At 45.7% G+C, this 27769-nt stretch overlaps 1 protein-coding gene across 1 annotated transcript in view; it reads right to left on the reverse strand.

Moving 5' to 3' along the window:
• Positions 1-27769, reverse strand: part of khdrbs2 (KH domain containing, RNA binding, signal transduction associated 2) — a 718527-nt gene that overhangs the window by 441138 nt on the left and 249620 nt on the right. Inside the window, exon 3 of the mRNA XM_041187172.1 lies at positions 6390-6506. Within this exon, the coding sequence (XP_041043106.1) occupies positions 6390-6506 (117 nt within the window). The remainder of the gene's footprint in view (positions 1-6389; positions 6507-27769) is intronic.

The raw sequence follows: 27769 nt of genomic DNA on the forward strand, positions 1-27769 counted from the left end.
GGGGCGCGCTCCTAGTCCCTTGCATTAGGTTTCAGTTGACGTTGAAAAACCACCCTCATTGTACAAGTAGATCACAAAGGCTTGAACTGCAGGTTAGAAAAATGCTTGCGCCTGAAATGGGAGTGCAGAATGCAGCCGAGTGTCCGAAGCTGCCCCCACTCGGTCATGTGGTGTGGAGCGGTGCTGGATGTGGACATGATGAGCTATCATGTGCATTAAAAACACTGGGCATCCATGTGGTGGCCTGGACTCTCCGGCATGTGTTAAGGGGCCTTGAGAGGAAGCCACAGCCGATGACTTGACCAAGAGTGGTCTTTAGGAGACAATTGCTAACCCTTGTGTCTCTGTCTCTCTCTGACACTGCAGTGAAGAGACAATCAGGGACATGGAGTCTGGTGATCTCGCTGTCTGCCTGATTGTTTATGGGCAGGAGAGAAGAGGGAGAAGAATGTGATGGAGGCGCCTGGCTCGCTAAAGGGAGGAGCAGAATCCTGAAGACCAATGGGCAGCATAGCCCCCTCTACATGCGGAGGGTGAACCCCATAGAGCCGTCTTTCGTAGGCACATCGCTAGACCTAGGGTCTATAGATGGTGCATGTACTAACTGCAAATGAGCAAGAATCAGTGTCACGGATGCCTGCGCAGGCCAAGGAACTGGTCATGCACAAATGCCACCTTCTGCAAGATTTGGCACCACAGGGACAGGGCACCCACTGATTGTGGCAATTAAAGTGACTGCCGCTCTCTATTTCTATGACAGTGGCTCCTTCCAGGGCTCCACTGGGGCCCTTTGTGGGATTTCACAAGCCTCCACCCAGAAATGTATCCAGGAGGTCATGGACACCCTTTTTTGCCAAGGCACACACCTTTATCAACTTCGACAGGGATCAGGTGAGCCAGGAAGCAACAGCGCTGGGATTTGTTCAGATTTCTGGATTCCCATAGCTGCAGGGTGCCATTCTCTGCACTCACATAGCTCTTAAATCTCCATGACAACAAGCGGTCCAGTGTGTGAACTGCAAAGGCTTCCATTCTCTCAATATTCAGCTGGTCTGCGACCATAACAAATGGATCATGAAGGTTTGTGCAAGATTCCCGGAAGTGTCCACGCCTCACACTTCCTCAGCAGGTCTCCGATCCCTGACATCTTCCAAGGGCCACACAGGATGAAGGTTTGGCACCTCAGGGACAAGAGCTGCCCACAATGCACGTGGCTGATGACAACCATGAAGTAGCCTCAGATTCTGGTGAGAGAAGCTACAATGAGGCTCATGCTACAACCCGGAGTTTGGTGGAGCACACCCCTGGCATCCTGACAATGAGGTTCCGGTGCCTGGACAGATCTGCTGCAGCACTGCAGTACACTCCCTAGAAGGTGTCGCATAGCATAGTGGCTTGCTGCATGCTACACAACCTGGCGATGCAATGAGGGGAGGACCTGGATGATGACGAGGTGCAAGAGCTGCACACCTCCTCCGATGAGGAGGAAGTCAGAGGGGATGAGGGTGATGAGGAAGGTGGGAGTCCAGGTGATGAGGCCATTGTACTGGCCAGACAAGGCAGGTGTACTTGCAATGCTCTTATTCCACAAGGTTCCAGGAAGATGATGACAAGTTGCAGTGAGGACAGTCCTGAGATCTTCACATTGCATCTGGGAACGTCTGACATCTGTCTGGGTGAGGGCAGCACGTACGCTCTGTGAAGAGGCTCATATCAGTAAGAAGCTGCTGAGACACAGCGAGCACATGGACTTTAAAAGCACTTTATCCTTAGGCAGGCTTCAACACCTGTTCCCTTCAGCACCACATCTTCACCTGTCAGGAATGGTGTTGAGATGTGGGGGCGTGGGCAGCCCCATCTCTAAGGTGCTGAGAGCACACAGAGAATATCAAGGAACCCAGTGACCCTTGGGTACGAGATTCTTGCAGCAAACACAAGCCACATGGAGGAGCACCGATCTGGAGAGTGACTATGAAGGCGGACAATCACTGTGTTCAAAAGATTACACTCTGCACAGGGGAGAGGCCCTGGACTGAGACACGGGCCTTAGTTTTGTGCAGTAAACAAAATTTCACAAAATTCATTGACTTCATTGACACAAAAACTGCTCAACATAATAAGGAGCCATAGACAAGGAGACGCCCTTGGGAGTGCATTTACAATGGTCAACATTCTGTACAAGTGATTAACACCAGTGCCCACATTATGCAACTACATCTTCTTTATAGCTTAGCCTAAATAGCCAAGTGGTTATGGTACTGGGCTTGTAACCCCAAGATCAAGAGTTCAAATCTCACACTGGTAAACTATGAAACAATGTAACTTCATCTGAAAAACAGATGGAAACAAGTTTGTACTCGAAAGAGTTACATCTTCTTTATAGCTTAGCCTAAATAGCCAAGTGGTTATGGTACTGGGCTTGTAACCCCAAGATCAAGAGTTCAAATCTCACAATGGCAAACTATGAAACAATGTAACTTCATCTGAAATAGGTGGAAATGGGTTTGTACTCGAAAGAGTTACATCTTCTTTACCTTCCTAACCCTGCCACTAGGTCTTGGTGCACCCCAGACACCCACAGTGGAGGTGGAGGCAGCCTGCTGACTGCTACGCCCTGTCTGTGATGACCTTGGCAGATGTCACCTGGAGGGCTGAAAACTGGAAGACCCTGGCCTGCTTTCGGTGTCCTGCTGTGTGGCAGTGCCACCCTCCTCAGCCTGCGGAGCTGGAGCTGCTGAGATCACAGGAAGAGGGGAGTCGGATGGGCCAGACACTCCCGGAGTCACCTGGATGGATGGCCCTTGGGCATGCACCTGCTGATCCTCCTCCCTATGGGTGCCCGAGGGCCCCTGGCTGACTCCTTGAGAGGAAGGGGCAGCTGGAATGAGCTTGAGATGCCTGCCCCCTCTCATGTTGGCATCGATGCAGTGCAGCTTCTGCAGCAGTGCAGGGCCAATGTCCTGGAAGATGGTCTCCATGGCGGCCGGCATCCTACCAGTGTTGACCTCGGTGCGATGGCATGCCTGCACTATCACCTCAGCCTGCAGGCAGACAGACTCCTCCATCATGTCTTGCAATCTGAGGAGTGCATCGAACATCCCTTCCTGATGTTCCCGAGCTTGCCTTTGCAGCTCCAGCAACTGTGACATGTCATCTGACTCGGACTCAACAGATTTCTGGCCTCCAGTGGTCCTCCGAGTTCCAGGGACCTGGGAAGTCACTGCCGCTGCCTGCTGTGGACCAGACAGTGCGATGTGCTCACCAGATTGTTACCCCAGGGCTACTCTAGAACTAGGTCCCACCAAGGTGTCTGTCTCTGTGTTGGTGGAGGGTGTGGGTGATCGCTGTGATGGGTTTTCAATTTTGGTGTCTGCAGATTCCTCTTCCAAGATACCTTCGGAGCTGGGGTTGAGGTGGCTCGTGGTTCCCTTGGCTGTTTCCCAGATGTGCCTGCAAACGCAAGGAGTGATAATTAGTGCTTGGCAGTGGACTGCAGAGCAGAAGAACTGACTCACAGCCTGGCACTGCTGGACCCTCACTTGGTAGAGCACCGCCGACCTCACCGTCAGCACAGGACCGGTCCAGATCCTCGTCGGCCAACTAGATGACTCTATTTTCAAAGTCTATGAGGATCTTGATTTCAGGCATTCCTCCACCAGTGTGCGAGCTCGCCCTCTTGTTGTGTGCCAGCTTGCCCTGCATGGATACAGATGGAGACAGTGTAAGCAGGATGCCTGCCAGGCCAGACGAGAAGGATGCCCAGCATGTGTGGGTGATGAGAGGTCCAATAGAGCCAAAGATGTGTGAGTGAGAGTGAATGGTGATGTCCTTTGTATTGGCAGTGAGTAAGGCCCCTGTGGATGTGTGATGGGTTTGTGATTGTGAGTTGAGAGTGATGAGAAGAGTGACTTACCCTGTGGAACAGAGGAGACTATTCATCCTATTGTGGCACTGGTTGGCTGTCCTCTTTTGGAGGGCATTGGCACTGACCACCTCTGCCATGCTGGATTTGTCACCTTGGTTGAGGTTCTTCACCCAGAGCAGGGATAGAGGACATTGCTGTGGGGCTCCAATGCATCCAGTAGGTGCTTAAGGGAGACATCGCTAAATTTGGGGGCAGCATGTTTCCTCCCTTTGGCAGCCATCAGTTCCCAGCAGCTTCCTATCCCTTGAAGAGAGCTAGCTCTGTGCAGGGGCACCCTTTAAACATGGCGCCCGGTTGGCTGAAGGCCTGAGGTGAAGGTGGGGCAGGAAATTCAGAGGCTGCCCCACCTGCGACCCAACGTAAAACCTGTGCCTCTCAATTTTTAAAACAAAATGGTGAACGATACGGTAGAAAAAGCCGCCATTGGCGTCGCCAGGTCACGTGCCCATTTCCCTGCCCGATATCAGACTTTGCTGATTTCTGGTGCGATTCTGCCCTGACAGAGCGCAAACCTTTCCAGCTGATGGATGAGGAGAAAGAACATCGAAGTAACAGAGGCACATGAGGCTCCAGCCCTGGACCATTAAAATGACAACTATTTTGCACAAAATGTGATGCTGTTAGGCCTTTTCCTCTTTACGTGCTTTGCAATATTTCACTCAGGTAACACCACATCAAATAATAATTACTTCATCTGATTTTTTTTTGTTTAAATGTAGAACCATTCTAAACCCACAAACCACAAAATGGAGCAGACATGCAAACATATGATCTGTTCCTGACCCATTCAATGAATCTTTATTGCCTCTTTTCCTGTTTAATTTGATTGTGTGCCTTGTAAGCTCAATGGTTAATGATATAGCTCTTTTAAGTGAGTCAATTTTTTCTCCAAAATTCAACAAATAGCCTCCAAAAGTTTGTGTTGTCTTTAAGATCATGGGGGGTAGTCTTAACCCCAAAGAATGGATGGGCTGGGGTCAGGTGATTGAGGGGTTAAAGTGTTAAAATACAAATCCTGACCTGAACCCACCCATTTCTGGTTTCACTGGGGGCAGGCGGGGTTGGGAGCGGTGGTGTGGGTGAGCACCCCACTCCAAGGAGGTGGCTTGGCACTTTAACTAACAGCATGAGGGCTGCGAGTTTCATTTGTGTGCACTGATTTAAATTTAACTGTGAGCGCAGCAGCAAAGCCCGGACAAGGACTGTTGGATCCAGTAGTTAAGTGGATCCAATGTGCCTTGATAGACATCCTCCCTGATCAAACAACACTCCATCAACTCCTTTGATCTCCACCCACTCTCCACACCACCCCCAGCCCTTTTGACTTTATACTTAGATCCCCAACCTCTTCCTCCTTCAGCCTCCAGCTTCCCCCACACCACCCCTCCCCTCCCCCTCCCCCACCCCTCCTCCAGTCCTCCAACACCCTCTACCTGCCACCACACTATGGGATGCTTTAGTGTCTGTGTGCTCATCTGGACTTTGCAGCCTGCAGGGGAACCTGATACCCATCCTCTCCATGCTCTACTGGATTCACCACTTTGGCTTTTGTTAAAATCCAGCCCATAGAATCAAAGAATAGTACAGCACAGGAGGAGGTTATTCAGCCGACAGCATCTGCATTGGCTCTTTCGAAGAGCAATCCAGTTTGACCACACCACCTCTTTCCTCACGACATGCCAAACCATTAGAGTGGAGCTTATGCTCTTTATAGATGCCTTACTTCCTTGTATTTAATTGCTGGTGGACATCACTCTGTATGAAATTCTAACTTACACAAATGTCACAAATTTGTGAAAGTCCACAACATTTTATTTTTGTTTCTCAGAATTGCTCAGCAATATTAGCGCAGCACGAAACAAAAACCATGGACAATTAAGACGAGAATGTCCCTGTGATTCAGAGCTCCCAGCAGGAAGCAGCATTCAGAAGGAGCTTAGCTTGGGAGATCACAGATACGCAGCACATGATTTCCTGAGCTACAGTGTGTGCCAACAGCAATTCCCATTGGGAACGCTGGAATTTGAATCACTCCTTATTCTCTGAAATACCTACTTAAAGATTAATCCAGGATCCAATTTTTAGTGCTGTATTTCATCGGATACATAATCGCGATGAATTAAATTGGTGAATTTCAATTATTAACAGAACTGAAGGTTGATTTTCTTTTTTGTAAACTTGAGATACTTTAGAAAATCTCTTTCTACAGCTTTAAACAAATGCTTATAGACACATTTTCGTATCCAAGTTGTTTTCTGAGATTTTAATTACTCCTTTAGAATGGTGAGGGTACCATAATAAAATTATTAAGATATGGAACCCAGGTAATACAATAACTTTTCCTACATGCTCCTAATTCTACCTCAGAAAACCTTAACATGTTTGGAAAATGAGTGTATTTTGGAAAATGGAAGAAACATTCACAATATTCATCATTATGAATTACCATCCCTTATGTTCTTACCTTGGCTTTGTCCCTCATTGATCCTTTGCCCAAGATCGACATTTTTGCGCCTGTTTCTTCTTGTAACCTCTTTAGCGAGTTACCTCGTGGTCCGAGCAATTTCCCCACAAAATTGAACTATGGAAAGAGAAACAGTTTGGTTAAAATGTCTGTTTTCACACAGGGGACAGATCTTTACTTCAAACCTCAAAGAGATTTGAGCAGCAGCTTACATCATCTACAAAACTAGTTACATTCACTCTAGTTTTTCTTTATTTCCTTGTTCGTGGGATGTGAGCAATTCTGGCAAAGCCAGCACTTATTGCCCATCCTTAAATGCCCTCGAGAAGTCACCTTCTTGAACCACTCCATATGGTGAAGGTACGCTCACAGTGCTGTTAGGGGGACAAGTTCTGATTGGTGTATATCATTTTACTGCTGTTTGTTTCCAATTTTTCATTGCCCATCTCCAGTCCCAATTGATTGATTCACAGGCAAGACTACCTTTCCATATGCTTTGGTTCTTCTGTGGGGCTTCACTTAAGTGTTCATTCTTCACATGAACGTCCTCATAACTGTTGGCAAGCTTTGGCCAACCATAGAAAGCAACACAGTTGAAGCCAATCTCTGGCCTTTTGCCTAATAAACTTCACAACAGAAATCAGGTGGGCAGCAATTAGCTGGTGGAATCTCTGACTGGTTTCATCCTCCAACCCCCTACTTACCCCAGGGCCACTGGGGTCCACTGTACCATCTGTACTGGCAGAGACCAGTTCAATCAACACAGACCAGGGACGAAAATAAGGATCTTCCAGCTTTAGAAAGCACATTGCCACATCTCGCAGCACATTCACTCACTGAGCATTGGATAACTTGTAAGGGTTACCAGTGATACTCGGAATTCTATTTTTAAAACTTATTTTCTCATGAGGTGTGGACATCTCCAGCAAGGCCAGCATTGTTGCCGATTACTAATTACCCTTGAACTGAGTGCCTTGCTAGGCCAATGCAGAGCGCAGTTAAGAGTCAACCACATTGCTGTGGGTCTGGAGTCACATGTAGGCCAGGACATTAGTGAACCAGATGAGATTTTATGTCAATTGAAGATAGATGCGTTATGACCAGTCTCCGGGCGAAGTCTCCCAATTTGTTACAATCCTGGAATAGCCCTCAATTTGTTACCGGTCTCCGGGTGTGGTTCCCCCAATTTGTTATGACTAGATACTCCAAATTGTTATGCTCCCGGGTGAGGAGGAATGAACTGGGTCCCTTTTTTTATTCAACCCCCTCGGTTAGCAGCAAAATGGTTAATTTAAAAGGGATCCCTTCCCTCGAGGATACCTTTTCCCAGTCCAAATATATTTATGTTTTAGAAGGAGCCAATTTAACCAGGCTTTCTTAAGTTAAAGAACGAATGAGTTTATTAGATATTAAAATATGAGAAACAACCTACTTTTAGGGAATGGAGCTGGGAAGGTAGAAGGGGTATCAGTTGGTAGGCACTTTGGTGAAAGTGATCATAATTTAGTTAGATTTAGGGCAGTTATGGAAATGGCAAAAGGAATACCGGGGATAAAAATTTTCAATTGTGGGAAAGCTAACTTTATCAAGCTGAGTTATGATTTAGTCAAACTGAAGTGGAATATCTTGAAGGTAAATCAGAGCCAGATCAATGGAAGGCAAGAGACAGTGAGGGATCAGAGCAGGTGCGCTTCCTTAAAGAAAAAGAATGTGACTAAAAATCCAGACCCTCTGGATGTCAAGAGGCTTGAATGAGAGAATAAAGAGAAAAAGAGAATCTGATGACAGAAGCACAGAGAAGAATAAGAAGTGTAGAGAGAGGGTGGAAAAAATATTGGCAAGTAAAATCAAGGAAAAACAAAGATTCTTTGAACATCTTTCAAGAGGGTGACTAAAGAAAGAGAAGGGCCTATTAGGGACAACATTTGTACGGTATTATAGTCCTGATGAATAATCCACATCTGTTTTCACAAGAGAAGAATGATTCAGACATTACAATTCAGAAGGGGGAATATGAAATACTTGATGCATTTAATGAAGTGAGAGAGAAAGTAATTAAAGGTTTAGCATCTTTGAATGTGGATAAAGCCCCAGGCCCAGATGAAATGTATTCTAGACCAATAAAAGGAAGCATGAGAAAATGTAGCTGAGGCTCTGACCACCATTTTCCAATCCTCTCTGGCTACAGGGAGGGCTGCAGGGCAGCTTACATTGTATCATTGTTTAACCAGGGACGAAGAAATAGGCTAGTTAGCGTAATCTCAGGTGGTGGGAAAGTTATTGGAAAGAAATCTGAGGGACAAGCTAAATCTTTATTTAGACATGGAAAAATCAAAGATAGTTTGCCTCTGATTAACATGATAGAATTTTTGAAGAGGTAACAAGGAGGTCCGACGAGGAGTGTGCATTTGATATATATATTTTAACAAGGCTTCTGATAAATCGTACATGGGAGACTGGTCATGAAAGTGAAAGCTAATGGGATCCAAGGCAAAGTGGCAAATTGGATCCAAAACTTGTTCAGAGGCAGGAAGCAAAGGATAATGGTTGATGGTTTTTTTTTGTGACTGGAAATCTGTTTCCAGTCAGGTTCCACAGGGCTTGGTACAGAATTCCCAGCCTTTTGTGGTATTTGTCAATGATTTAGACTTGGATGTAGGTGGTATGATTAAGAAGTTTGCAGAGGTTACAAACCTTGTGGTTGATAATGATGTAGAAAGCTGCAGACTGCAGGAAGATAGTAATGGACTAGAAAAGTGAGGGGAACAGGGGAAAATTTATTTCACTCCAGACAAGTGTGACATAGTGTATTTGGGGAAGGCTCACAAGGCAAGGGGAAAACTAACAATGATAGGATATTGAGAAGTGTAGAGGAACAGAGGGGCCTTGGAGTGCATGTCCTCATAATCCAAAGGTAGCAGGGTAAGTGAAGATGATTAAGGAGGCCTGCAGGATAATTTGTCTTTATTAGTCAAGGTATAGAATTTAATAACAGGGAGGTTATGCTGAAACTGTATAAAACACTGCTTAGAACACAGCTGGAGTACTGTGATCACCTCTGGTCACCATACAATGGGAACGATTTGACTACACTTCAAAAGGTACAGAGGATATTTACTGGACAATGTTAGTTATGAAGGAAGATTGGACACTCTGGGGTTGTTTTCTTTGGAACAGGGGAGCTGAGGGAGGACCTAATAGAAGTGCTTGAAATTATGAGGCATCTCAGATACACTGGATAGAAAGGGCCCATTTCCCAGATTGTAAGAGATTCTATAAGTATGTAAAAATGAGGAGAGTAGCTAAAGTAAATGTGGGTCCTTTAGAGGCTGAGACAAGAGAAATTATAATGGGGAATAAGGAAATGCAGAGACTTGAAATAAATATTTAGTGTCTGTCTTTACAATAGAAGACACAAAAAACCCCAGCAGAAATATAGGGAACCAGGAGTGTAATAAGAGTGAAAAGCATAAAGTAATTACTACCAGCAGGGAGAAAGTGCTGGAGAAATTGATGGAACTGAAAGTGTACAAATATCCTGAACATGATAGCCTACAACCCAGGGTTCCAAAAATGGTGACTGTAGAGATAATTGATGCATTGCTCGTAACCTTCCAAAAGTTCCTAAATTCAGGAATTCCCCTACTGAATTGGAAGATATGTAACATGGTTATTTGTGAAAGGAGAGATAAATTGGGGAACTAACGGCCAGTTAGCCTGTGTTAGTCATTCGGAAAGTGTTGGAATCTATTATTAAGAAAATGGTAATAGAACACTTAGAAAATCATTAGGCAGAGTCAACAAGGTTTTGTGAAACGGAAATCTTGTCTGAGAAATCTGTTAGAGTTTTTTGAGCATGTAGCTAGCAGGATAGATAAAGATGAACCCGTGAATGTAGGATGTTTAGATTTTCAAAAGACACTCGATAAGGTACCACATGAATCGCTGATGCACAAGATAAGGGCTCATAGAGCTGGAGGTAATATATCAGTGTAAATAGAGGATTGGTTAACATACAGGCAATAGAGAATTTAAGAAATTGGGGTCTTTAATAAGTGGGTATCCATCTTCTGCATTTTATAGGATTTTCTAAGAAGCATTGAATGCTTCTCTTTTCAAACACACTCACCTCTGAGCAGTCTTCAGAAACAGCAAGGTTACTTAGTTCAGGCTGCCTTTTTCAAATTCCTGAGTTGTTAGGTGGCATCCTGTGTACCACCTTATTTCCCTAGTGTTTAGAATGGACCAAGATATGTAAACTAAAAAGCTGACTTTGAGCGGGGTGATGCACAGTGGGGGTAGTTACCACTCTGATGTTTTGAGTACCTGTTCTGTCTCCATTGGTCAGAATAGTTAGATAGACGTTTGACACTGGGTAAGCTACCAACCCACCAAAAAGGATATATAAATTGGCGTCATACTGCTGAGGGGCTGCTGAAGAGCTGGTGAAGTGGCATTGCTCTTGGGCAGCTGCCTTTTTCAGATGGAAGATGGACCAGAGGAGGAAGAAGAAGATCAAAAGATCGAGGGAAGGGTTTCCTAACACTGTGACTAAAGAGTGGAATGCTGTTATCACAAGCTGTTACGGGTCATATACTTTTTTCCTGCCTAATTAGTTAATATATCATATCCACATTGTTGTTTCTTAATATACTTAATAAACCATCTTAAAATTACTTATGACTAGTCAACTGCCTATTTAGGTATCTGCGGTCCCAAATCTAAAATCTTACAAGAGCAGGAGGAAATGCATTTTCAGGTTGGCAGTGTGTTACTTGTGGAGTACCATAATAATCAGTACTTGAGTTTTAAGTATTTAAAATATGTATTAATGACATACATGAAGGACTGAGAGTAAGGTATCCATGTTAGCTGACAAAACAAAGCAAGATGCGAATGCAAACTGTGAGGAGGACATAAAGAGTCTTTGTAGAGGTGCAACAAAGGTACACTTGGCTGATCCTTGGGATGAGTTAATCGTCCTATGAAGAATGAAAACTTTGGAGTTTAGAGGAATGAGAGGTGATCTCATTGAAGCATATAAGATTCTGAGAGGGCTTGACAAGGTGGACACTGAGAGGTTGCTTCCTCTTTGCTGGAGAGGCTGATACTGGGCATCATAATCTCAGGAGAAAGGGTCAGCCATTTCTGACTGAGACAAAGAGAAATTTCTTCACTCAGAGGATTGTGAATTGCTGGAATTCTTTAGCCCAGGGGATTGTGGATGCTCGGTTGTTGAGTGTATTCAAGTATGAGATCGATAGATATTTGTACTCGAGAGGGATCAAGGGATATGGCAATCGGGCAAGAAACTGGAGTTTACGTCAAAGATCAGCCATGATCTTATTGAATCGCGGGGCAGGCTCGAAGAGTTGAATAGCCTACTCCTGCTTCTATTTCTTACAATCTTATGGCTGAATGCTGTCCCATCACAATCTCACTGGGAATTAAGGTGCCTTATGATGCATAGTATCAGTTTGATTGTAAAGATAAACACGTTGACTGTGAATGACTGTTTATTAAACTTGTTCTGATTGACTTCAAGCTGTTACTTCTTTTAATTGGAATCTTGTGGGTGTAGTTCTAAACTCCTTGAGTACAACACCAGAATATAACATGCAGAAGGCCTGCTTTTAACTCAGGATGGCAAGCGTGATTAAGGTGGTTGGAGGTGGGGGTAGGGGGCAGATGGCATGTCCTAATGACATTTCTCAGCTGAAGCCCTGACAATTTTATTACCTGCGCTCCTTTTTAATTTGATTGACAAACTGCCCATCCACTTGTGGCATCAATCTGGCATCTCACCCTCATGTTAACCGTCATTTCTAGCTAGATTACAAGGCCTTAAGGCGCATTTGCCAGCCATATTTATGTCTGAAGAGAACTTTCTGAGAGCTGTCGCACTCATCCATGCTTTTCAGATGCTTTCCTGGTTGCTGAAAAATTCAGTGCTATCGCCATCACCCTCAGGACCTGGGCTTACTGGAGGCATAGATTCAATGACCTCACCAGAGCAGCAAGGGTGAGTACAGCTCTTCAATTCTCCACCCCTCCCTCAGAACCACCTCCCACCACTCCTTTCATCCCCTTCCTCAGCACTTCAATGAATACCTCCACTCCCCACCAAATTCTTCAGTTCACAATCACAAGGGCACACTGCAACACATCAGGCCAAGGACACTTGTCTCCGGTCACACCGCACACCAACACCATTCCCTTCTCACACCACCATCAACTCCTGTCAGAGTTCCTCCTTCATTTCGTATTACACATACCTCACTTTACAACTACCACACCCTCCTACCCTCACTACACCATGCCTCTTTCACATCTCTCAATAAGTCCACTTGTCTGATGATTTATGGGCTGGTGGGTAGGGGGAAGCTGGAAATCCCAGGAACGGCAAGGCCTCATTCTTATTTATTTATGTCCTTTCCCACCTTGTAGCTGGGCAAGTTGACAGTCTGGCTTGCTGGCAGGCAGGATAGCCAGCTGTATAAAGCCGCAGCCTCCAAATCCTGGTGATGGTCCCCAGCAAACTGGGAAGGGCTGGAACAGCGGCCACACCCCAAAAATCGAGAGTGGGAGGAGTTGGAGTAGGAGGGATTGAAGCAAGGAAAGTGAGAGGGAGGGAAAGATCAGAGATCAGAACCTCTCTGTCAGCACATCTGCATCTGCATCCCTCCATTCCATTCTCAACCAACACCTGCCATGATGCCAGAAAGTCAGCTGGACCACGCTTCCCCAGTGCTGCAAATATCACGTTTTTATGCCCTTCAATTTTTCCCCCTACTGTATAACTGATGGAATGCTATGTACAACTGCAGTGCAGTGCAAAAAGCAGTCAACACCCCACTGCACTCCCATTGTAGCTACTTCTATCTGAACATCATACGAGGAGCCTATTGTATACATATTTCCCAAAAGTACAACCTGACTTGTGGAATATGATCCTTTAGACCTTCATTTTTTGAGTTGCTAGCTTTTCACAGCCTGTGTCAGCCATTTGGAGACAGTCCATCAACTTTGCTGAGTTTCATGGAGTGGCCTGTGTGAAGTATTTAAAAAGGGAATTGGAGTACTGTTTAAAAAGGAGTGCAAATAGGTAGATCATTGCTTCCCAAACTTTTTGCTGCTATGACCCCATTTTAATACTTCACGCTTGGTGCGACCCCAGAGTGAAAACTGGGGGGCCGTTAGGGTGGAGGAGGGGGAGAGTTGTTCGTTGGGAGGGGGGCGGGGGGGGTATAGTGGTTGACCAGGGTGAGTCAATCAAGCATCAGGGGTCTTGATGTACAGAGATAAAAGCAGACACCACTTTACAGGCTTTGTTGCTATCAACTATTGGGCCTCACAGCTCATTACATTAGGCAATGAGCATCAGGAAAAAAACTACACACATTTAAAGTGGCCTTGCAGCCAACCCCTGGGCTGACAAATCTCAGTCTTTGGTCCACAGCTGCCATTGCTGTCTCAGAGCTTGCTCGTCCCACATCACCACTGGGGGTCGCGACCCACAGTTTAGGAACCCCCGAGGCAGGAAGGAAACGGGATCAGATTCAACAGCTCCAACTGAGGAGCCAGGGCTGGCACAGGGGTGGTGGGAACCTGCTGTGCTGCAATTTCCGTGATCGTACGAATGGCAGAATTGTGATGCGGACCTCGGTGAAGTGGGGAAACTAAGTTTTTAATTGTGAGGGGAGGATTGATGTTTCCATGCACTCCACTGTTATACCAGCCTTTCTGTCTCCGAGTTCACTTCATCCATTGTCAGGAATAACGAGAGGATCTGACAAATTAAGCGTGTTATTGATGGGCCAAAAATGTTCCCAGTCACGCTGTAAACAGAAAATAAACCATCGCAAACCAACTCTAAAAACGGTCCCCACATACACACCGCCAGATTGCGACAACATGTTCAATTAAATCAATTCTACACTTCCACCGAGATGCCAAAAAAAGATTGTTTTACTGAAGAGAAGGACAATTCGGTCTCCTTTTTTTTCAGCTAGCATTGTAACCCATTGTATTGTTGTAGCTGTGAATATCTGTTTGTTTAGGCGTTTATTTAACAAAATATCTAATGCACCAGACCTTGCTGCAGCAGAGGGTCTCCTTGTATAAAAATAGTTAGACATTTTACTGCTGTTGTTAGCTCAGGGCTTTTTTTTGCTGGAAGCTTGGGCTGATGATGGTGTGGCGAGACTATGGGCAGCTGGGACCTGAGTGGTGGGGTGGGGGTTGGGGATGGGGGTGAGGGCAGGGGGGAGATTTTATTGTGGCACTTTGTTGTAGTATTGAGTGGGCTTGCAAATCCATCCCAAAGGCCTTAACTTTCTTTGAATATTGTGGCCCGTTTCAGATTGGAATGGTTTCAAAACAGCAGATCAAATCACCAATTGCTTTTGGGAAGGCAGCATCTAAAATTTTAATTCACCCTCAAGGCCCTGAGCAGCGATGGACACTAGAAACACACAGATGCGCTTGGAATCTGGCATTGCTAGGGTACAACTGACGGGAAGTATGTTGTGTATTGCATTTCCCTCATTGCCAGGACATCACGATGTGCCTGTCCATTTGTTTAATAAAGTTAGGCAGGTGAAATTATCAACATGAAACCCTATTGTCACTCCCAGTAAACTCAAGCTTGTCTGAAATTTTGCTGCCTGCATCCTAACTCCCACCTAGTCCTGCTCACTCGCATTCCCCTGTGCCTCCCATCCAGAACTATTACTAACTCTCTGTGGTATTTAGCTTCCTTGTGCCACTGGGTTCATGAACTTCCATAAGACGCTCACTCCAATTCTACCACCTCCCACCCCCACCCACACTAGTGAGAGCACACACTGAGAATTAAGAAAGAAAGCTGGTGGGGGGGGGGAAGTTAATCCCGGTTGTCTGAATTTTTAAAGAAGTGATGCTGATGGTAGGACTCTTGTCTGTGGGCGGATTAATGTGGGCGCATGATTCTTAATGATTGGTGGCCTGACATTGGGATGGAACTGCCACTTTCTTGGTTCAGTGAGTACGTACGAGAGGGAATCATTGAAGTAATAGAAAAAGAAGAAAGAATGTGCGTAGGTATGCACCCCTACGCACACACAAACTCATTGACACACAGCCACATAGGCAGATATAAGGACAAAAAGGCAGATTTTAAGGAGCATCTTAAAAATAAGAACATAAGATCAAAAGAAATAGGAGCAGGAGTAGGCCTTTCGGCCCCTCCAGCCCGCTCTGCCATTCAATAAGATCACGGCTGATCTGATTATGGCCTTAACTCCACTTTCCTGCTTGTTCCCCATGACCCTTGACTCATAAATCTAACTCAGCCTTGAATATATCAAGCCTCTACTGCTCGCTGGGGAAGAGAATTCCAAACACGAACAACCCTCTGAGAGAAGAAATTCCTCCTCCTCGCTGTTTTAAATGGGCAACAGCTTTTTAAACTGTTGTTTAAACTGTATCCCCTAGTTCTAGATTCCCTGGCGACAGGAAACATCCTCTCAGCATCTGCCCTGTCAAGTTCCCTCAGCACCTTATGGCCAGGATTTTGCCCTCGTTGGACGGGCACGGCGGGCGGGCCCAAGAGCGGCCGTGAAACCGGCTGCTACCCGCAATCGGGCCCTGACTGCAATTTCACCCTGGCGGGCCAATTAAGGTCCACCGAGTGTGAAACACAGCCTGTCACTGGCCAGGAGGGGCTGAGCAGGGGCGGAGGCCTGTTTGCCGCTGGGTCCGATGGTGACCCGGCAGCTGTATAAAGAAGGGCCCAAGCAGCCCTAGAGAGGCTGCCAGGGTAGGACATCTGCCTGCCATTCTGAAGATGCACTCCAGTGTGGCAGCAAGCGCCAGATCAGAGGGCAGGTTGGGTGGGCTCTCGGCTCCCTGCTTTTCGGATGAGTACCTCGCAGTCCTGCTGGAGGTGGTGGCTGTCTGGAGGGACACCCTCAACCCCAGAGATGGAAGGAGGGGGCCACCGTACCTCACCAAGGCGGCATGGGAGGAGGTGGCAGCCCAGGTGAGCAGCCATGACGTGGTACGGTGCACATGGGTGCAGTACTAGAAGCGCCTCAATGATCTGCTGCGCTCAGGAAGGATGAGTACCGTGTAGGAATGGGTCAGTGTGCAGAAGTGTTAAGGTCTGGCCGTCCCCCCATGGCCTCAGGGGTGTTAAGAGTCTGAGTGCCAACTGTTAATGATGCCGGAGCTGGCCAAGGGGTGAGCCCTGGCTGCTTGGACTGAGTGCCTTGCAGCTCGAGGGCCACAACTCGGATGTCCCCTACAAGGTGTTCCTCAGCTGGGGTTGGCCAGGCTGCAATGGTGCTGCAGGAAGAGAGGGGATTAATCAATGCTCATCTGTCCTTTCAGGAGAGGACAAGCCATAACCAGGCACAGAGGGCACGTGCAGGCATTGGCCAGCCCGACCTGCTGATGCTCTGCCTGCTCGAGCAAGATGCCCTGGAGCTCAAGAGCCGGCACACTCCCAATGCAATCGGGCGTGGAGGGGCAGGGGTGTCAGACGAAGGTAAGAGTGCAGTGCACAGAGGTGAGACTTTCAGATTGTGCAACCATTCTAGTGTAGTCTCTTCATTAATGTGAGCTTCGAACCTGGAGTCTCCATTGATCATTGAAAGACGATGGCACCATGACACAGATCTCCATTGTCTCCCCGGGGTGCCTGGCATGCACAGTGACAGTGTGATGACTTTAACTAATGACATGTCCTTATTCTCCCTTTTAGGTGTGCCGATCTGCAGACACAGAAGGTCTACCCCTGATGCCAGAGGACCACTGGATGTCACTGTCACCTGCGTCACACCTGCTCTCTGAAGCAGGCACCAGCACAGATACCAGCACCTCAATGGGCATTAGACCAGTGGCTAGTATCTCGGTGCACAGCAGTGAGGGCACTTCACACTCGCTTGAGGTGCAGGTGAAGGCAGAGAGTGCCCAGAAAGCCGGCAGTTGGAGGCTGATGTTGAGCCTCTGGAATTGTCCATTAGGTAGCAGATGCTGGATGTCCAGTTAGATGTGTGGGAGGATCTGGTGGAGATCCATGAGGGTCTGCGTGTCATGGTCTTTGTTGTGGAGGAGTCCATGCGGAGTGCAAGCACTGCGTTGACCGTCATGGCCGAGCACGCTGCCTCCTCTATTGAGGGAATGGCAACTCTCATGGAGAGGCAGCTCCAGGGACAGATTCAGGGGCTCCTGGGGTTGCGCTCGGATCTGCAAGCCCTCACACAGGCAATGACCTCAGGTGGTCAGTGTCCGTGTGGGAGATGGATGAGGCACCCAGTATCCCAGCTAGGCCCATCAATAGTGAGCAGGGAGGTCCACAGTGACATCATATTGGCGCACGAGCTGCCTGTGCAGACTCCTCTCAGGGCATTCTGGATGACGGCAGCAGCTCCTCCACCCCTCTGCCAGTGACCGTGGCATCCGAAGATGCTGCGGTGACTGGGATGATGCCAGCATTGGCACTGGCCGCTCCCTCCCAGGCGGGGCCAGCACAGGCTCCACTGACCAGAAGATGATTGCCAAGGTCACCAAGGCCAACAGGACAGAAGAGTGAGCAGGCTGTCTCCAATGCTGGTGCCAGCGACAGGGGAGTACCAAGACTTAGCGCAGGAGAGACAGGTCATGGGTGAGCTTCTGCTCATTTATGTTTAATTAATGTATACTGGTTTGGGAATTAAGACCAGAGAAGTTGATGTAAATAGTCTGTAATTGTCCACACGAGATAACTTCTGTTTTTGTTGTCATGGCCTGAGTATGCTCCACTTTTTTATTTTATTGGTGCAGGATATGCCAGTATGTAATGCTGGACATGCGTGGCTCTGCACTTTATTGCACAGGCATTGACTATTCCTTGTGTTCAAATGAAATGGTCCTTTCAGACATCCGGGTTGGAGGCGGCAGTGATTATAATTGTTTTAATTTCCTCCCTCCTTTTTGCTTCTTGATTTTCTACTATTCTTGGAATGCTTTTCGTTCCTTCTATTGTGAAGACAGATACAAAATACTTGTTCAAAGCTTTTGCCATTTCCTTTTTTCCAATTATTAATTCCCCAGTCTCACCCTCTAAGGGACCAATCCTCACTTTAGCTACTCTTTTCCTTTTTATATACTCGTAGAAGCTTTTACTGTCTTTGTATTTATTGCTCGTTTTCTCTCATACTCCAATTTCTCTGTCTTTATTATTCCCTTAGTCATCCTTTGTTGGTTTCTACAACTTTCCCATTCTTTTGGCCTACCATTAATATTCACAGCATTGTACACCTTTTCTTCCAATTTGTTACCGCCCTTAAGTTTCTTAGTTAGCCACGGATGGTGCATCCTTCAGGTAGAGTCTTTCTTCCTCATTGGCATATATCTTTGTTGAGAGTTACGAGATATCGCCTTAAATGTCTGCCACTGCTTCTTTTAACCTATTTACCCCATCCATTTTAGCCAACTCTGTCTACAGAGTTGTCTACTCTCGAAATTGCCTTCACTTAGGTTTAAGACCCCTAAGTAATTTACATTTATCAGTCTCAAAATAAGTGAGAAATTCCATAATGTTATGGTCACTTTTGCCTAGAGTATCCTTACCTATGAGGTCTTAATTAATCCTGCCTCATCACACATAAACAAGTCCAAGATATCCTGTTTCCTGGTTGGTTCCCAAACATATTGTTCTAAGAAACTTTCCCGAATACACTCCATGAACTCTTCCTCCATGTTTTGTTCACCAATTTGATTTGGTTCAATCACCCACAGTTATTACACCATCTTTCTTTCAAGCCCCCATTATTTCTTGAAGCACTGTGTACCACTGTTTAGTTATTGTTAGGGGGCCTATAAATTACTCTCACCAGCGACTTCTTTCCTTTGTTGTTTTTTATGTCCACCAAAGCATCTTGATTTTCTGATCCAACATCATTTTTCACTATTCTACAGATTTCATCCTTTATTAACAGAGTTACCCCACCTCCTTTTCCTTTCTTCCAGTCCTTCTGAAACGTCAAATACTCTTGAATATTCAGGTACCAGTCCTGGTCACCTTGCAACCATGTCTCTTTAATAGCTATCATATCATATTAATTTCTTTCTATTTGTGCTATGAGCATTCAGATAAATGGCCTTTAATTCTGTCTTTTTACCATTTTTGCCTATTCTGATCTTATTTGCTGGTGCACTCTTAAGTTTGTACGTTCTGCCCCTTCCTGTCACACTTTGGTTCTCTGTACTATTGCCTTGTTCTTTCTCTTTAATGTTCCAAATCTCCCTTCACCTGAACCCTCCCCTCAACAACTATTTAGTTTAAAGCCCCCTTTGAAAGAAGAGAGGTAGAAAGGCAGAAAAGTTTAGGAAGGGAATTCAAGAGCTTAAAAGTCTAGGAGTCTGAAGATGTAGTTGCCAAAGGTATGACAAAGGAAGCCAGGGACCCACAAGAGACTAGAACTGCAGGAGTGCAGAGATTGTGGAGTGTTGTGGGGTTGGAGGAGATTACAGGCATAAGGCAGGGCCATGAGGGATTAAACAAAAAAAGAATCACATTTATATAAACACTTTTCATGATCACTGGATGCCTCAAAGCACTTTACAACAAATGAAATGCTTCTTGAAGTGTAGTCACTGTTGTAATGTGGGAAACATGGCAGTCATTTTTTGCATGACAAGCTCCCACAAAAAGCAAGGAGAAAAAGACCAAGTAACCAGTTTTTGTGATGTTGATTGAGGGATAAGTATTGGCCAGGACACCAGGGATAACTCTCTTGTTTTTCTTCCAGATAGTGCCAATAGAACTTTCACATTCACCTGAGAGGGCAGATGGGGCCTTGGCTTAACATTTCATCTTAAAGATAGCATTTTCAACAGTGCAGTACTCCCTCAGTTCTGCTACAGGAGTATCAGCATTATTTTTTGTGCGCAAGTCTGAATACTGGAACTGTGTCCTGCCGCTGGGCACCTTTCCTCCAAGCCAGAAACCTAATCCCTGGTTAACAAGGCTCTCAACAACCCCAGTTCGCTGCCTGCCTCATGAGGGCCTTCCTTGTTTCAAAGGCAGATCCGCCAAAATGAACATCGGGAAGAGCGTCAGGAAACCGGTACGCTGGCTGGTCTCATAACTTTTGCTCCCCATTGTCCTCCTTTGCTTACTTCGGGAGGTGTGAGGGGCTGAAAATTAAGCCCAACATTATTGTTACTTCTATTCCATATGCAATAATGAAATCCATGATCAGGTGCTAAATGCTTATTGTATAGTTAGTCTTCAACTCAAGTAACAGCTTTCAACGTGGATTTGAAAGGAAAGATGCTGCATGACCATCCACTTTGATTTCTTTAAGAAAGAAATACCGTGGTAAGCAAAACCAAAAAAATGCTGCAAAAACTCAGCAGGTCTGATCTGACAGCATCTGTGGAGAGAAAGACAGAGTTACTGTTTCAAGTCTGTATGACTCTTCTCCAGAGATAAAGGGAAGTAAAGATGAGATGAAATTTAGACTGTTTAAGGGGGGGTGGAGTAAGTGAAGCTGGATAGAAGGCCAGCGATAGGTGGAGGCAAAGAAAATTGCCAGAGATATCATGAACAAAAGGACAAAGGGGTGTTAATGGTAGTGGTACTGACTAAAGGAGGTGCTGATAGTGGCATTAAGATCAGAAAGCAGAATATGATAATAGCAGGACAAGGGTAAGCACTCTGGAAAGAACAACATAAACAAGTGACAGGTGGCCCTAGTGGGGCTTGGGTGGGGGGAGGGGACAATGGTGGGAAAAATGATTGAAAATAGGCTAAAAGGTGGGGATAAAGTTGGGGGTTCCTGCCCCATGGAATTTATTTTTTCCTATCTTGACTCCATTCTCTCTCCACTTGTCTAGTCTCTTCCCACCTACGTCTGTGATTCCTCTGATGCCCTACATCATATCAACAATTTCCAGTTCCCTGGCCCAAACCGCCTCCTCTTCATCATGGATGTCCAATCCCCCTACACCTCCATCCACTGAGGGCTCTCAGCTTCTTCCTTGAACAGAGGCCCAAACAACCCCCACTCATCATCACTCTCCTCCGTCTTTTGAACTTGTTCTCTCACTGAACAATTTTTCCTTTAACTTTTCTCACTCCCTCCAAATAAAAGGTGTGGCTATGGTTATGCCCCAGTTATGCCTGTCTCTTTATGGGGTACATGGAACATTCCTTGTTCCAGTCCGACTCAGGCCCCCTCCCACAACTCATTTCTCAGTACATCAATGACTGTTTCGGTGCTGCTTCATGCTTTCGTCTGGACCTGGAAAAAGTTATCATTTGTGCTTCCAATTTTCATCCTTCCATCACTTTCACTTGGTCCATCTCCAACACTTCCCTTCCCTTCCTTGACCTCTCCGTCTCAATTTCTGACGATGTCCACGAATATTCATTACAAGCCCATCAACTCCCACAGCTACCTTGACTCCAGCTCCTCACACCTTGCTTCCTGTAAGGACTTCATCCCATGCTCTCAGCTCCTTTGCCTCCATCATATCTGTTCTGATGATGCCACTTTCCAAAACCGAGTTTCTGACATGTCTTCCTTCTTCCTTAACAGAGGTTTCCCACCCACAGTGGTTGACAGGGCACTTCAGCCATGTCCAGCCCATCTCCCATGCCTCTGCCCTCACACCTTCCTCTCCCTCCCAGAACCATGATAGGGTCCCCCTTTTCTTCACTTTTCACCCCATCAGCCTCTGCATTCAAAGGATCATCCTCCGCCATTTCCGCCAACTCCAGCATGATGCCACCACCAACCACGCCTTCCCTTCACCCCCATGTTGACATTCTGTAGGACACCCTGGTCCACTCCTCCATCACCCCCAACACATCAAACCCCTCCCACGGCACCTTTCCATGCAACCACAGAAGGTGAAACGCCTGCCCCTTTACTTCCCATCTCCTCACCGTCCAAGGGCACGAACACTTCTTTCAAGTGAAACAGCACTTCACTTTCACTTCCGTTAATTTGGTCTACTGCATCCGCTGCTCCTAATGTGGTCTCCTTTACACCGGAGAGACCAAACGCAGACAGGGTGACCGCTTTGCAGAACACCTTAGGTCTGCCCGTAAGCATGACCCAGACCTACCTGTTGCTTGCCATTTTAACACACCATCCTGCTCTCATGCCCTCATGTCCATCCTTGGCCTACTGCAATGTTCCAGTGAAGCTCAACGCAAACTGGAGGAATAGCACCTCATTTTTTGATTAGGCAGTTTGCAGCCTTCCAGACTTAACATTGAGTTCAACAACTTCAGATCATGAACTCTCTCCTCCATTCTCACCCATTTTTGATCCCTTTTGATCCCAGCTTCACCTGTTCCACCCTCCTTAAACAGTATATATTTCACCACATTTTTACTTCTCTTTGGCTCTGGAGAAGAGTCATACAGACTCAAAATGTTAACCTTGTCTTTCTCTCCACAGATGCTGTCAGACCTGCTGAGTTTTTCCAGCAGTTTTGTTTTTGTTTCAGATTTCCAATATTTGCAGTATTTATCCTTTATCATCGTGGTAAGCATCTGGATTTCCAGAAGACATCAGGAAAAGTTCCAAATGAAAGGCGATTGGGCCAGCTCAAAGCTGTGGGGATTCAGGGTAAATCTTGGATAAAGTTAAGAATTGTGGAAAATTGCTTTGAACTTGGGACAAAAGGTCACAGGTTTAAATGAGTGAAAGGCAAATTTAAGATTGCCGACAGGAAGCTCCGAGAGTGATCAACACAAAGACATCGGCGGACTTCTGGTTCTCAAATCTCTCGTCACAGGGGGTTTCCTCACCTCCTGCCTGCATCTGCTGCAAACTCATTGATAGAGATTGATTTCTATGTTTGGATAACAACTCCATTGTTGTATCATGGACATGGATGGTAGAGGGTAAACTAGATAGATTTTGGGCTTTGTCTAGTAATTCCTATGTATCTCAGAGAGAGGAGCAGAGGCAAAAAGGGAATATAAAAAAAGGAATCAGTTAGAAATGTATTGAATGGTGCAATTTAAGGGGATTATAGGATCATTCAAAATAGATGACATAAAAAGGGCCAATTCCTCCTCTGTAACAATTTTGTGATGACTTATCCCTAATCTGTTAACACATTCCTGCATCCCCAAAAGTTTACAACAATCAGGTTTCACACAGCAACCATCTCTGAACCATTCTTGTAACAGTCACTCTCATTCCTAGCCAGATGATCATTCAGCTGTTTTTTCTAAAGTGATGCTAATTGACAGTGAACTGAGGAGGAAGGCAATTCAGCAAGGGGAAATGTTGATTGAAGCGTAGAAATTGGAAAGGAAAAAAAGAGGCTGAGAGAAATTTCAGGAAGCATTCTACAATATTTGCCATATTAGTTAATATCATGTTACCTCAAATTCTACACAACAGCAGCATTTCCAAGTTTTTGATTTTAATAGAGGTTTATCAATTTCACATTATACAGTACATCACTTACTCAGGAATAGCCTTGGACATTTCTGAGACACTGCAGCCGTTCAGTTTAGATATTTGTTATTAATTGTATATTATATACAAAAAGGTTCACAATTGCATGTGAAAATGTTGTAAACAATAAATTATATACCTTGACAAATTACCATAGGCAGATCCTACTTAAGCATCCATTCTCCTTAAAGTTCTTCTTATAAAAATATTTTATTCATCTGTTCTACTTCTGTCATTAACTATAAACCTTCTGCCTTAACAGATATGCCTTATCTACAAGAGTATCTGCACTTCAAGAATAACTGATCATTTAAAAAGGTTCTTTATAAAAAGACTCAACAACTTATCGAGGGAAAGAGTTTCAGATTTCCACCGCCTTTTGTGCGAAGGAGTTTTCTACCATTATCCCTGAACAGCTTGGCTTGAATTTTAAAATTATGCCCCCTTCCATAATGGAGGTATGCCCTCATCTTGGCAATAATTCACTCTGTAAGTGGCATCCTCATTGTCCCAGAGTTGCTAAACATGTCTTATGCCATGATCACTATGGGGCAGGAAGATGAGATAGGTCCCAAGGGCTTTCTCAGGCTGTAAGGAATTGAACCCATGCTGTTGATACATTAAACACTACACTCTAGCCATCTAGCCCACTGAGTTACCCTGCCCCCAGCAATTAATTCATCACACATAGAATGAAGCCAAGGTGCCATCTACATAATTTTATCAATCAAACTCTATCTTAGTTGGCCGACCTTTCAGGTTAACAATTTTAACTTTGGGGCTTAAAATTGCAACCCTCCAGTGTGTCCTGGAGACCCTGGAGTTAAAGATTAAACCCTGGAGTTAAAGGTTAATCTGTGGGACATTGCTGCCATGGTGTAGTGATATTGTCGCTGGACTAGTAAATCCAGAGACCTAAGGTAATGTTCTGGGGAGCTGAATTGAATAAAAATCTGAAATTCTGAACATGAAACCATTGTTGATTGTTGTAAAAACTGATCTGGTTCACTAATATCCTTTAGGGAAGGAAATCTGTTGTCCTTACCTGGTCTGGCCTACATGTGACCCCAGACCCACAGCAATGTGGTTGACTCTTAAATGCCCTCTGAAATGGCCAAGCAAGCCCCTCAGTTCTATAAAACCACTACAAAGCCCCAAAAAAGGAATGAAACCAGACGGACCACCTGGCATCGGACTAGGCACTGGGAACAAAAATAGCAAACTTAGACCTGTCAATCCTGCAAAGTCCCCTTTACTAACATCTGGGGGCTAGTGCCAAAATTGGGAGAGCTACCTCACAGACTTGTCAAGCAACAGCCTGACATAGTCATCCTCATGGAATCATTGATAAGTATATCAATGGGAAGAGGATAACCAGGGAAAGAGTAGAGCTCATAAGGGACCAAGGGGGCAATCTATGGGTGGAGCCAGAGGACATCGCTAGAGCGTTGAATGAATACTTCACATCCATCTTCACCCAAGAGAATGAGGATGAAGGTATTGAACTTGGGAAGAGAGACTGCAAGGTTCTTAAGCAGATTGATATAGGGAGTGACAAGGTATTGGAGGTGTTGGCTTGCTTAAAAGTGGACAAATCTCCAGGTACAGATGATTTGAGTCCCAGACTGCAGAGGGAGGCAAGGGAGGAGATCGCAGGGGCTCTGACCCAAATTTTTAATTCCTCTCTGGCCATGGGGGAGGTGCCAGAGGACTGGAGAACAGCTAATGTAGTTCCGCTATTTAAGAAGGGTTGTAGAGATAAGCCAAGGAACTATACGTCAGTGAGTCTCAAGTCAGTGGTAGGGAAACTATTGGAGAAAGTTCTGAAGGAGAGAATCTATCTCCACTTGGAGAGGCAAGATTTGATCAGGGATAGTCAGTATGCCTTTGTCAGAGGGAGGTCATGCCTAACAAATTTGATTGAATTTTTTGAGGAGGTGACCAGGTGTAGATGAGGGTTGTGCAGTTGATGTGGTTTATATGGATTTCAGCAAAGCCACATGGGAGACTTATAAAGGAGGCAAATAGACATGGAATACAAGGTAATTTGATAAGGTGGATTCAAAATTGGCTTTAGCTGTAGGAGACAGAGGGTGATGACAGAAGCATGCTTTAGCTTGGTCCCCTATTATTTATCATTTATATAAATGACATAGATGACTATGTGGGGGGTAGGATTAGTAAGTTTGCAGATGACACAAAGATTGGCCAGGTGGTTAACAGTGAGGTTGACTGTCTTGGCTACAGGAAGATATAGACAGGATGGTCAAATGGGCAGATAAATGGCAGATGGCATTTAACCCTGAAAAGTGTGAGGTGATACACTTTGGAAGGAGTAATTTGACAAGGAAATATTTAATGAACGGCACGGCACCAGGAAGTTCTAAGGAACAAAGGGACTTGGCGTGTGTGTCCATAGATCTCTGAAGGCAGAGGGGCATGTTAGAGGGGTGGTGAAAAAGACACATGGGACACTTGTCTTTATCAATCAAGGCATAGATTACAAAAGTAGGGAGGTCATGTTGGAGTTGTATAGAACCTTAGTGAGGCCACAGCTGGAGTACTGTGTGCTGTTCTGGTGGCCACATTATAGGAAGGGTGTGATTGCACTGGAGGGGGTGCAGAGGAGATTCACCAGGATGTTGCCTGGGATGAAATATTTAAGTTATGAAGAGAGGTTGGATAGACTTGGGTTGTTTTCGTTGGAGCAGAGAAGACTGAAGGGCGACCTGATCGAGGTTACAAGGTTATGAGGGGCCTGGACAGGGTGAATAGGGAGCAGCTGTTCCCCTTAGTTGAAGGGTCAGTCACGAAGGGACATAAGTTCAAGGTGAGGGACAGGAGGTTTAGGGGGGATGTGAGGAAAAACTTTTTTACTCAGAGAGTGGTGACGGTCTGGAATGCACTGCCTGGGAGGGTGGTGGAGGCGGGTTGCCTCACATCCTTTAAAAAGTACCTGGATGAGCACTTGGCACGTCATAACATTCAAGGCTATGGGCCAAGTGTTGGTAAATGGGATTAGGTAGGTAGGTCAGGTGTTTGTCATGTGTCGGTGCAGACTCGATGGCCGAATGGCCTATTCTGCGCTGTGTGATTCTGTGATTTGATGATTCTGTGATATCTTACAGATAATGTCCCAGACTCCACCATCACCATCCCTCAGTATGTCCTGTCTCACTGGCAGGACAGGCCCAGAAAAGGTGGTGTCACAGTGCTGTACAGTTGTGGGGGAGTCGCCCTGGGAGCCCTCAACATCGACTCCGGACCCCTTGAAGCCTGATGGCATGAATTCAGACATGGGCATCCTGCTGATTACTATGTACCACCCTCCCTCAGCTAGTGAATCAGTGGTCTTCCATGTTGACCACCACAGCAAGGGTGCAGAATGTACACTGGGCGGGTGACTTCATTGTCCTCCACCAAGATTGGCTCAGTCGCACCACTACTGACCGAGCTGGCTGTGTCCTAAAGGACTGCGTCTGCGGCAGGTAGTGAGGGAACCAACTAGAGGGAAAAGCATACTCTCCATCATCAGCATAGTAATGGAAGGGGTCATCAACAGTGCTATCAAGCGGCACTTGATGAGCAATAACCTGCTTACTGACACCCAACTGAGTTCCTCCAGGGCCACTCAACTCCTGATCTCATTACAGCCTTGGTTCAAACATGGACAAAAGAGCTGAACTTCAGAGGTGAGGTGAGAGTGACTGCCCTTGAAAACTTGGCCACATTTGACCTAGTGTGGCATCAAGGACCCTTGGCAAAACTGGAGTCAATGAGAATCGAGGGAAAACTCTTCACTGGTTGGAGTCATGCCAGGCGCAAAGGAAGATAGTTGTGGTTGTTAGAGTTCAGTCCTCTCAGTTCCAGGACATCACCGCAGGAGTTCCTCAGGTTAGTGTCCTCAGCCCAACCATCTTCAGTTGC

Source organism: Carcharodon carcharias, chromosome 5, assembly GCF_017639515.1.
Source record: "Carcharodon carcharias isolate sCarCar2 chromosome 5, sCarCar2.pri, whole genome shotgun sequence".
NCBI lineage: Eukaryota > Metazoa > Chordata > Chondrichthyes > Lamniformes > Lamnidae > Carcharodon > Carcharodon carcharias.